General features: G+C 35.1%; 1 protein-coding gene across 1 annotated transcript in view; it reads right to left on the bottom strand.

The window, feature by feature from the left end:
* LOC120302597 (sodium/hydrogen exchanger 10-like) overlaps positions 1 to 12,111 on the bottom strand; it is an 86,138-nt gene that overhangs the window by 27,177 nt on the left and 46,850 nt on the right. Inside the window, exons 15-18 of the mRNA XM_039331245.1 lie at positions 8,913 to 9,108; positions 4,081 to 4,269; positions 1,466 to 1,615; positions 558 to 609 (exon numbers count right to left, since the gene is read on the bottom strand). Coding sequence (XP_039187179.1) covers positions 558 to 609; positions 1,466 to 1,615; positions 4,081 to 4,269; positions 8,913 to 9,108 — 587 coding nt within the window. The remainder of the gene's footprint in view (positions 1 to 557; positions 610 to 1,465; positions 1,616 to 4,080; positions 4,270 to 8,912; positions 9,109 to 12,111) is intronic.

The raw sequence follows: 12,111 nt of genomic DNA, 5'->3' as shown, positions 1-12,111 counted from the left end.
AGAACTGGTAGCTAATATTTTGTTGCCCAGGCCCAGAATGGACTTCCAGAAGCGGCATCCACACAGAGAACCAGTTGTTCACATATTTGAATCCTACCACTGTTCATGTGATCACCTTTTGTGACCTTCTGATAAGCGAAGTCAATGGGGAAGCCAGATTCACTTAACAACTGTGTTACTAATTTAACAACTGCAATGATTCACTGAATAACTTTGGCAAGACAAGTCATAAAATGGGGCAAAACTTATTTAACAACTGTCTTGCTTAACAACAGAAATTTTGGGCTCAGTATTTGCAAGTTGAGGACTATCTGTAGTTAATGTGCAGTTTCATATGGGGCTGAGCAAGAAATAAAGTTATTGAAGCCAGAGCAAATGCAGAGGAAACCATGGAACTTACTATTGTCTTTCTGATTGTCCTTGCTTGGAGTAGTTCTTTCGTGTGCATAAAGTGCTATTTTGGCTTTGTAAGAATCAACACTATAGAAATTAAAGTTTCATAATAGCAATGAAAATAATATTAAGTCATAATAATGATAATCTCTTTAAATTCATACCTAACTCTTTCATGGCTTCTTGTTTGTTATTTTCCAAAATTTTGCTAACTGCCTGTTAAAGAAGAATATGTATTTTATATTAATCAAATTATAAATAGCCAAGCAAGACTATTTTCAACAGTAGCACTCTTCCCAAAAAGAAACAAAGCACAATGACTTATGACAGTTCCCCCCCCCCCCCGTTTCTGTTTCTTTACTCCCCGTGATGTTTTTCATGTATGGTATCTTTTACATTGTTAGTCACTATAATTATTTTTAAGATAAAGAATGCAATAAAATGTTTAAATTAATTGTCTATAATGATCTATATCTTACTTTGCTCCATCTCAAAGATTAGTAATATGATTGCAAATTAACTTTAAAACAGATTTCTCCTAGAAAACACACACACACAATTTCTGCTAGAACAACACATACACGTACACACAAAACAAATAGTTTTGTGAAGATTATCAGGGGAAACAGTAAGGAAATTCATAATCATAAGAAAAGGGAATATTTCTAAGGCATAATCTCACTCTCCTAACTATTCATGTATTTGTGCTTAGTTTCCACAATGGGAATACCTATCCTTGTTAAGAAATGAATACAATTGGAAGATAAGCATTTTCTTGCCCCTAAACAGGAAATCCAAACATTACCTCTCTGATGGAAACCAGAATCAGTCTGTAGAGTTTATCAATAACCTAAATGAAACCAAACTGATTTTTAAAGGTTCAGTTCCATATTCTTGGTCTTTTTAACTTTGGGTTTATGTATTCATATATATTATGTTACAACAATGTATTATATAACAGTATTTTTGTGATCTAAATATATTTTCAAAAAATGTTCTTATCATTTATAGAACATAAAGGAAGAATATCAAGGCAAATACTTCTCTTTAAATGTAGGGCTATTTTACTCACAATATAAACTTTCTCATGGCCAGCAATCTGTCCAATTAAACATTTTATATCTTCTTCACCTTGAACATATCCTTTGGCAATATCATAACGAAAAGTGAGCTGTTTATTTATTTGTTTATTCAACAAGAAAATAATTTTGGGTAGCATTACCTGAAATAGATAACATATTAAAAATAAGTATTTTTTCTACACCCTTTCTGTGGTTTCTCTGTATTATCCTTTCCATCAAAGCTATTTCTTTGTTCACCTGTATACCTTATCTTACTCCCCCATAATATATTTCTATTAATTTTCTGTTTCCAACATTACTTTATCTGCCTTCTTCACAGTAATACTAATTTCCTCATTTTGCCTATTCTTTCCTGATTTCCCTATTGCTTTCTTCAGATCTCCACAATTTTTCTAACTCCCCATAGTAGTGCTTGCTTTTCAAACCTATCTTCCTTATTTCTATGCCTTTCTACTTCTATATTTCTCTATTGAGAAAAAAATAGTAATAAAACATAGAATACCCAAATAAAGATGGTGCTATCTGAATGTCATCAGTTAAATTTAATGAATGAGGAAAGGGAACTGTGCAGTAAATGCCTCTTTTGGGAACATTCTTGGTATCAAATTATATTGGGCATTTAAAGTCATACAGTAATTAGCACTTTGACTTATGCCTTGAATAACCATGAGTGAAGCTGATAAAATAACTGAAACTGCATTTAACTTACAACCACCCAATATAATTTTTCTTTATAAGGAATGCTGTAGAGTCTCATATGACTTCCATGATCAGTCTTTGATTTTGCATTATCTTTTAACACCTGCTTGCTTTTAGGTCTGGGAGCTTGAGAATGTTTTCAGAAGGCTACAGAGTGATTATAAGAAAGGGCATTGGTGAATAAAGTTATGGAGCAAATTGGTTTGAAGAGTTCTGATGAATGACTATGAAGAAAAATATGTGCACACACTTACATGAAGATGGAAAGAGCAGATTAGAAATTATTTAGAAGGGAGTGTTCAAAGAGAGGCCCTGATAAATTTGCAGTATAGAATGAGTTTGCCAAAAATATAAGTAGGTATTCCTAAAAAAGTTTTAAATATAAGGAAATGATTTAATGTAATAGAAACTGGATCCATTCGGCTTTGTGTTACTCAACCTGATAAGAATTGTGCTATCAGAGAAATAATTCCAGGAAATTCCTTGTAATCCAATGTATTTAATTAAAAGAAAAGCTTATAAAAAAACAGTGCCCTTTTTCCAATTTAGAAAAAAAATATCAGCCTATGATTTTCTCTTTCTAGACAATTCTCTTTCACTATTCTCTTTCACTATTTAGAAATACCTACCATTAAGTGCAATAAAATAAATAAATAAATAAGTATTGGAGAGCAGACACCTTTATGCAGCAGAACAAATGCATGGAAGATATTCTATAACAAGGATTAAAACGTTTGTAAGATAGCATTCTTGACACTGGTACTTGGGTAAAGAATATAAAATACGCTTCTTTAGGAAATAACATGGAAACAGGAAAGTCAACGTTAATTAAGTCTATTCATAGCAAAAGTATACAGTGCACTTTCTTCTACTATAGACAGATAGATAGTCAGGTAAATACTGAAAGACATAGATCAGTTTCAGATGAGAAATAGAATTGAAGTGAGACAAGAAGGAAATTATGAAAGACCCAAAAATACTAATCTAGACAACAAGTCTTTGTATGTAGAGAAATGCAAACTAAATCTTTTAGACAAGGAGATGAGAAAAACATGCAGAATTCCTGTAATTACCTCTAAATCTATTGCTATTAGTCAGTAAATTTATATATAGAGAAAAATAATATATGCAAAATAGAATTCTAATATTATCTGCCTGTAAGAAGAAAAACATCATTCAGCACATAAATGCAAGAGAAAGTAAAAAGAAAAATAAATTTCCAGATGTAGAAAATATTTTCTGAAGGAGATTCCTAAAGTAAAAATGTAATATATGAATGTGCTACTGGCTTTCAAATTATGATTACACTTTTTTAAATCTACTTTTTATTTCTCATGGAATATCCATTTTTGTTTTTTTGTATTATTCATTAGTAGGAAAATATAAAATGTCACTAACCAATATAGCCGGCCATCAGAAAATGAGTGATGACAATATTCTAATATAATATGCCTCTCAAAAACTAACACCCAAATGATAAACCAAAGCAGAAAACACTGTCTTTATATCATTTTAGATTCAAACTATCACTAATACTCAAGAGATATGAACAGATGATACTATCTTTTTGTGGGCATTGTTTTTATGAATTTATAGTAAAGGGAAAGACAGAGACTGTTGAGAAGCATATTCCATGCCTCTTCATATTCTGTGAATAAAATCTGGTAATACATCGAGCCTTCCCAACTTATGGACTCCATAAGTGTTTGGTCTGTGCTCCCAAATTAGGAGTCTAAACCATATTAACTGAATTTAATTGAATTGAATTGAACAGTCAAACAATCTAATGCTTACAGTCAATGGACTAAATGAATTTAAACTTTTAATATTTGTAATATTTATTTTTTAAAAAATTCTGAAACAAATGAAAACCTCGATTTTTCAATGATAACATCATTATGTTTACCTTTAAAAGACGCAGAACTCTTACAACACGAAGAAACCGTAATATTCTGATAATATAAATTATAGCATAGGTTGGGCTAATTGATCTAATGATATTGATAATTACAACATCTATAATTCCAATGATTATGATTAATATATCAAACTGGTTCCAATGATGGCGGAAGTAGTTCCTCCCCACTGCAGAAATCTGTTAAAAACAATACAATGATACTAAATAGATAGGCAACATTAAATATAAATATCACAAGATTCCACAGAAATCACGAGACTCATTTTAAGTTATATATTTGTACTTGAAATTACTGTACAAAAAAAATGTCACATAAATGCTAGAACAGTAGGATGCTAAATGTCAGAACCTTTACAGGTTTCCATTTCTAAGAGTGGGTTCCTGCATCACTATATAACCCACAAATAAATTATTATTTATTAAATTTATGTGCTGCCTGACTTCCAGTAGCTCTGGGTAGTATACAAATGATTTAAAGCATGAAAAACATGACGAGAAAAAAGGATAGATATGACAGAATAACGAATTGAGTGGAAACAAAAGAAAGCAATCTAAGTTAAAAAGAGACTAATCATCCCCACCAAAGGCCAGGTCTTCAGGTTCTTTTGAAACAGGGTGGGACGATCTTGGAGAAATTTTGTTCCGGAGTGCAAGCAATGCAACACAGAAGGTGCACTTCTGGAGTCAAAATAGATTGTATTAACTGAAGGAACCTGAACTACATCAACCCTGCCAGATTAGATTGTCCTGGCAGATACTATGGGAGATAGGCAGTCCTTCAAACTCATCCCAGATCACACCAATGTGCCTCTAAGCCTGAGCTGTCAAGTCAAAGTCAAATGCTGAGTGAATCTGAGCAGTTTGATCTCCTAGATAGCCTAAATAATCCTCACAGATTCCCAAAAGATATTCTGAGGAGCTTGCCCTACCCAATAGGAACTAGAACACTCGAAACAAAGCTGCTGGATAGCTATCAGAAGATGCAATAAGGGCAGAGAAATAATATGCGCTTTTACCCATGTTTGGTCAGACTCATGCTGAATTTTTCTCCAACAGTGCTCCAGCCAACTTTTCAAGCACTACATTTCCCAGAGCTGCTCAATAAATGCAAATACACTCTGGGATTAACACACAGGAAGAGGCCACAATATAATCCAGGGACCCAACCACTCACTTATTCCAGGCAGTGACAAGGCCTCATCTGAATCTCCCACCAGATCCTCAGGAAAAACCCAAGCCTAGATCCATCAATAACCTGTGGGGACCAATCAAACAAGTCCTGTATTCCTGCAGGGAGGAGTGGCATCAGTGAGGCAACAGACAATCAAAGAGTGATCTGTCCATAGCAACAAAATAATATTAATGTCCTCCAGATCATACCTCAGTTCCCCCAAAACAAAACCAGATCTAGTGTGTGGCCTCCAGTAACCATAAGGCCATCAATGATTGGGTGCAGGTCCATGGTTGCCATGGAGGCCATGAACCTGTCCTGGCTCAGTGTCACTGGGTAGCAGATTGAAATCCCCAAGCAACTTGAGAATTGTGAATTCTATTGCCACATTATCTACGGAATTTAGCTCAGGCAAGGAGGACATAGCTCAACAGGGAGGATGGTACACAGTGATGACTGTGGATTGACATCTCATATTACTGTAAACACAGGATTAATGATGACAAAAGCTAATATTTAATAGTTCCAAAGGCAGCTTTTGTTCCAGGTAAACTTTTAACCAGAATTCTATTCCTCATTTAAAAAACTACCCATTTGTGCACTAAACATTTCCTTTCCAGTCACAGAATTAAAAAGTGGCAGGAGAAAATCAATCAAATTAACAAAAAAAGAATATAAGGAAATAACCTGAACCTGCAAGTACGGGGTCAGGAAGGCTCAGCATGAACAAAGCCTTGTTCTAAATGCTGAAAATAACGAATAAGGGTTTTAGGGATTGGTCTGAAAGAAGTAGAAAGTCAAGGAAACTGATGGGCTGGAGCTGGGAAAGAATGGGAGCTCGTCCCATTGCATGGTGCTTGGATCTCGAACCTAGGCTATCAGTTTTCCAGCTGACAAGCTCAACTACTTAACAGCTAAGCCATCATGACCCCCTATGTCTCAAAACAATATCTAAAATCACAGTAAAATTGATTCAGAAAATAAACATTATTTACAAATTTCTGTCCCTATCAACATTGATTGGAATCAGCCTTGGAGGAATGAGGTAAACCAACACAAAATTGTGCCACCCATCCCAACTCCCTAAGTTGGCCCCAAAGGATGCCATAGTTGATGGTATTGAAAGCCACTGAAAGTTCAAGATGAACACTATCTTCTTCTCCTGTTGTGACCATCCAGCTTCTCAAACACCTTTCCCTAAAAAGGGAACATGAGAGACTAAACAATTGCCCAAATGGTGGATCCAACCATGGCTTTTTGAGGAGGGGGCATATCAGTGCCTCTTTAAAACATGCCAAAACATTCCCATTGTAGCCAGAATATATTATTCTTCCGTCTGTATTCCTGGTCAATTATCAGTAGGCTCTGAATATTCTACGTGACAAAAATATTCTCTGTAACTGCGCCTTCTCTGGCCAAAGTTAATAAATACAGCAATCTGCCTCTTTACTAGGAAGTTTGGCCTAGGAGGCAAAGGGAACAATATCCTAATAGCCTTTTCTATGGAACTCTGGTTGACAGAAACTGAACCTTTATTTTAGGAGGCTACTTTCTAGGAAATAAAGGTCTTTTTCTAGCTTTTCAACTTAAAAACCAAACACCCTAATTTGTGATTAGAACAAGTGATGAGAAATTAGACATGAACTGACCAATACCCTTGTCTGACCCCATAATGCAGGGGTGTCAAATTGCTGGCCCATGGGCCAAATGCGTCATGCCGAAACCGCACCCACCCCATTGCTGGCAATGAAAAAAAGTCACGATACATTGCGACACATCACATGACATGGCGAGTTTGACACCCCTGCCATAATGCATCTTTTTGCCAGCTTAGTTCTAAGGAAGATTCTAGGCCTTCCTTATGGTACTCGGGTCACCTATCTTAGAATGAAAGTGGGCCTATCCTCAGTCTCCGTTAGAATTTACTTTGTACTGTTGAGAAACAAAAAATTAGAAAGGTTCCACAAACCTCATCGTTGAACTGTTAATTGTCCAGATAGTCTTTGAGTTACAATTATAATGGCACCTGCCCATCACAGCCATAATTCGGGATGGTCATAAATTGGGTCACTCATGTGACTGACCCAATTTTATAATTCTTTTGCAGCAGTCACTAAATGAATCACTATGGTAGTTAAGCAAACCATAAGTGAATCACTATGGTAGTTAAGCAAATCAATGGTTCACTATGAATGAAATAGCTGTTGTAATCTGAAGATCATTGTGGGAAAAGGCAGAAATCCCAGGGAAAGAGTATGCAGTGCCAAGGGGGAGGAGGCAGGGAAGGCCTAAGAGGGACAGTTCAGGACACATGCAGTCATGGGAAGCTGGGGGAGGAACTGGGCAGGGTTGGCCTATGCCGCACTTGAGTTACAGGTCGCTAGGGAAAACCTGCGAGGGTCAGTGACAGCTGCGCATGGGGGAAAAAAAGCAGAACAATTTACAACCTTCCCTACCAGCTTCTTTATTAAGTTGGCTTCCGAGAAGCCAACAGGGAAGGTCACAAATAGAGATCATGACATGTCAATTATGATAACTCATATCATGCAGACAGTCTGATTGCATGACCACATGACCACATGGGGCCAGAATTTCACAGACCAATCATATGTCCATTTTTTCAGTAATGCTGTAATTTGAACAAACACCAGACAAGTGGACATAAACCAAGATCTACCAGTACATCTATTTACTTCAGACCATTGATTCTACTTATCTTTAAGGGAAGTTTTATACATGTCCAATGGAGACTGGCTGTGCCCTGTAGTGCCAACCAAGTGGAGGACATTAATAATTATGTCCTCTACTGCCCTATCTAAGATAAAATCAAAATCAAAATACTGATGACCAACAAATTTATGGTGCAGGATACTGAACAACAATACTACCTTCTCACAGGGACAATTCCAATTATTAATAATCAGGTCAAATACCTTTGCCATGCCTTCTTTTAAATTTAGAAATGAAATTTTAAACCCTCAATGATAGTATTGATTGATTCTTAATTCTCTTGTATGTTTTCTTTATTGTTGTTTACAATTTTATTGTTAACTAATTTTATTCTTCTTTGCTGATATGTCATGTTTTTATGGCCTGTGGTCACAATAGTAAATTATTGAATTATGTGAGTATTGGCGATGGACTGGTGATATGTGAACCTCAAACCGTAAAGTAGAAGATTCTATTATTATAAATCTCAATAAAAATAGTCTTCCATTGTAGCTGATTTCCTGATCTGGCCTTTCAATCTCTCTTGCCTGATTAATGGTTCTTGCATATTTCCAGCTTATCATTTTATTTTTCTTGTTCTTGAAACATACAGAAAACATACTGTAACTGTGATATGGCTATTATCTCCTTGGTAAGAACACACACGATGCTTGAATTAAAGTTCAGCAAAAGGCAAAATATTATGTTTAGAAAAGCAATTACTACAAAAACACTAAGAAGTGATAGAACTATATTTTAAATTTATAAAAACCTTTCAGACTTCAATTCATACTTTTGAATAACATGTATTTATAACATTTCTAACCTGCTTTTCTACTGCAAATAATTAAAATGCATTATTCTAGTTATTGAGTATATAGTAGGCATGTTTATTTACATTATTAAAAAGAAATATATCATTAATTTATGTAGTATGTACCTTCAGTATAGCTTCCAGTATGTACAACATCAGAAAATAGTAGTTGCACAATTTTAGTTGTGGAAAATATGGTGTAGTGGTAGAAAGTAGAAAGTAAAGAGCAATTGGAAAGCAGTTCAAAAGGGTTACCACACAACATATATATTCAAATTCCTCCATTATCACTAATTGATAGCATATTTTCATAAACCTGTTTCTGTAAAGGGAAAAAAGTTAGACATGCAATTAATAACAGTCATTTAAACATCTATTACTTTTCATTTCTTAATACCATATATGGACAGTGATCAGTACTGTCCAAGAAGCTTGCTCTCAAAGAATAATTCAACAAGAATCCAACTCTGTGATATTATGAACAGTTAAAGATGCCAAATAGATATAGGAACTCAAATTACTAAAACAAAAAAAGTAGAAGAGAATTATGCTGTTTCCTCTGCTAAAACAATTAAGTCTGAGGGTTTTTTTTTTTAAAAAAAAATGAGGAATAGTATAACTCTTTTAAACTCCTTTTGCCTCACCAAGAAATTTCAAAGCATTTTTGGATTCTCATTATCCAAACTTTAGTTCAATACCTTTCTTCTGTTCATTGCTGTCATTACTGCCTCCTCAGTCTGAAGAAGAAACTGTAAGATGTATTTTGGAAGGGATTTGTAGTCCCTATACTCAGAGCTGTTTTCTAAGAGCAATTGGGAAATAATCACTGTGGGCATGACTCCTAGTTTTGAAGCACATAATCCAGATAAGGAGGAGAAAACAATCTTGTATCAATCTCACCCACCACATCTCACTGAAATACATACGTAAGGATATGGACTAATTCCAGGAGGGTTATAGTCAAATATTCAGCAGCCAGTGGATTTTCAGGTGGAAACATTGCAAACTAACACAACTCTACGTACTGGGAGCAAAGATGACACAAGGACAAAGACTGGAAGCTGGGTGGTGTGCCCAAACTAATGGAGCTTCTATAAACTAGTCACTAGGATAAAGCTGCAAGATTGCTCATTTTAGCTCTGGAGAGATCTTCCTCATGAGGAAACCCACAGGATCCAAAGGGAATCATAAGTAAAGAGCACCCGCAGCTGCAGAAGAAGACAACATGCTCTCAGCCTCAAGGAAAGCACATTTAAAGGATACTGGGGTTGCTGGATCCATTTTCTAAAGCACTTTTGGGTACAGCAGATTTAAATTTAAAGAGACCTTCAAAGCATTAGAGCACCCAAAGCCACCCAAAGAATGTACCTTTGACCTTGGAAAACATTAATGTAAAAATTAAGGATACAACTATAAAGAATTAAAAATAATTAAAAGCAAAAAGCTTGCAAGAAGTTTTGAATGCAAAAGTTAAAAATGGATTAAGAAATACCAAATTTGGAATTTTGCCTTATTTAAGTATTTTTTAATTAATTGGATAAATAACACATACCTCCTATTGGAAACAGGATTGTTTAAACGTGCTAAGGAGGATGATTGGCTGACTTTGCTAATCAAAGAAATAAGTAGAAAAAGGGAAAGAAGTTATGAAATCATGTAACTACAGGAGCCAAATGGGATTAAGAGTTACAGAGATTGTTACAGACAGAAGAGAAGAGATGAACATTTACAGATAGACAACAAATAATAGATAAAGGAATTATGCCAGGGTCTCTGTAAAGGATGTTTGAAGAATTAGAAAACAATGTTATAATATCAATAACTGCATGTATTTACAGTGGTTGAAGCACTTATGGAGCACACATGATTGCCGTTTACAATCTTTCCAAGGGGCTTCTGCCACTGAGGTCAGGTGGAAACTGGATTTGCTTTAATAAGTGCATGGTTCGTTTAACCACCACAGCAAAAAAGGTCATAAAATCAGGCAAGACTTAAAATTAACTACTGCATTGCTTAGTGACAGAGATTCTGGTCCCAAATGTGGTCATAAGTTTAGGACTGCCTGTAATAAATTGAGATATGGAAAAGGATTAGAATTAAGAAAGAAAATTGTTTTAGGTAGAGCAGTTCCAGAGGAACCTGGTGATGACATTAGAGAAAGTAGAATTTCTAATAACATTTTGGGAGTGGAATGAAGAAAATATGAATGCAGAAGTGGACAAAGTGTATAGAATTAATACAAGATAGGCAAAATTAAGAAAAGTACCAAGACGTCCATTTTGTCAGAAAGAAGACAAGATACCAGTCCTACAACATTTCCGTACAAAATGAAGGATAAATCATTTTGACTTGACTTCGTCCAAAGAGCAAGAGATCTTTATGAAAGATTCAAAGAAGAGGTAAAAAAAATGCAGTTGGATCAAAACGAGGGAACCATGCAACAAATATAGAAAGATGAAAAAGAGACCATAAAGTTGGATGCTACTTCATAGACTTTTCTAAGTTTATAAAATAAATACGGATTTTAAATGCCTAAGATAGATTATAGATGGGACAAATGTCTCTCAAAAAATAAAGCAAGTATTTTGTTACTTGAAAAAAATAAAACAAGATCTAATTTGCTTATAAGAAACACATATAAGAAAAAGATAAAAAAAAGATTTATAAAAATTTGGGATAAGAATTTATGCCACAGCCAAGAAAAATAGAGTTGCTTTGCATATAAATCAGTGGTTCTCAACCTGTGGGTCGCGACCCCATTTGGGGTCGAACGACCATTTCACGGGGGTCGCCAAACAATGCAGTCCGCCGTTTTTTTCCCTTTTCCTTAGCTGTGCTACTCCCTTTTATTCTATTGGCTTTTGAAAGCCAATAGAATAGACTCTCTTGAATAGAGTCTAATTCTATTGGCTTTCAAAAGCCAATAGGAATTGTCCAGGCTGTCTCTACCCTGCTGAGCCCGCTAAAAGTCCCATTCTGCAAATGATGCTGCACCAGTTGAGTAGTCCCCGACTTACGACCGGTTGAGTAGTCCTTGACTTACGACCGGTTGGGGGTCGTGGCATTAAAAAGGTTGAGAACCACTGATATAAATCCAACGAAAATTGATAATGGATGATGAGCACGGCAGATTTGTAGTTGTTGAAATTAATTCGAATGAAACTAATGTTATGATATTAGGAATAAATACGCCAAATAACAATAAAATCATATTTTTTAAAGTAACTTATGGAAAACTGATAGAATTATTTGGAGACCGGAATGGAATACATTGCCCACAAAAAGATAGAACTTCTGAAAAAGGAATTAAATCAACACAAAGTAA

The sequence above is a fragment of the Crotalus tigris genome, unplaced genomic scaffold (assembly GCF_016545835.1).
Source record: "Crotalus tigris isolate CLP2741 ecotype Arizona unplaced genomic scaffold, ASM1654583v1 scf7180000024436.1354646, whole genome shotgun sequence".
Lineage (NCBI taxonomy): Eukaryota > Metazoa > Chordata > Lepidosauria > Squamata > Viperidae > Crotalus > Crotalus tigris.
The sequence above is the reverse complement of the archived record's forward strand: the minus strand, read 5'-3'. Positions and strand labels throughout refer to the sequence as shown.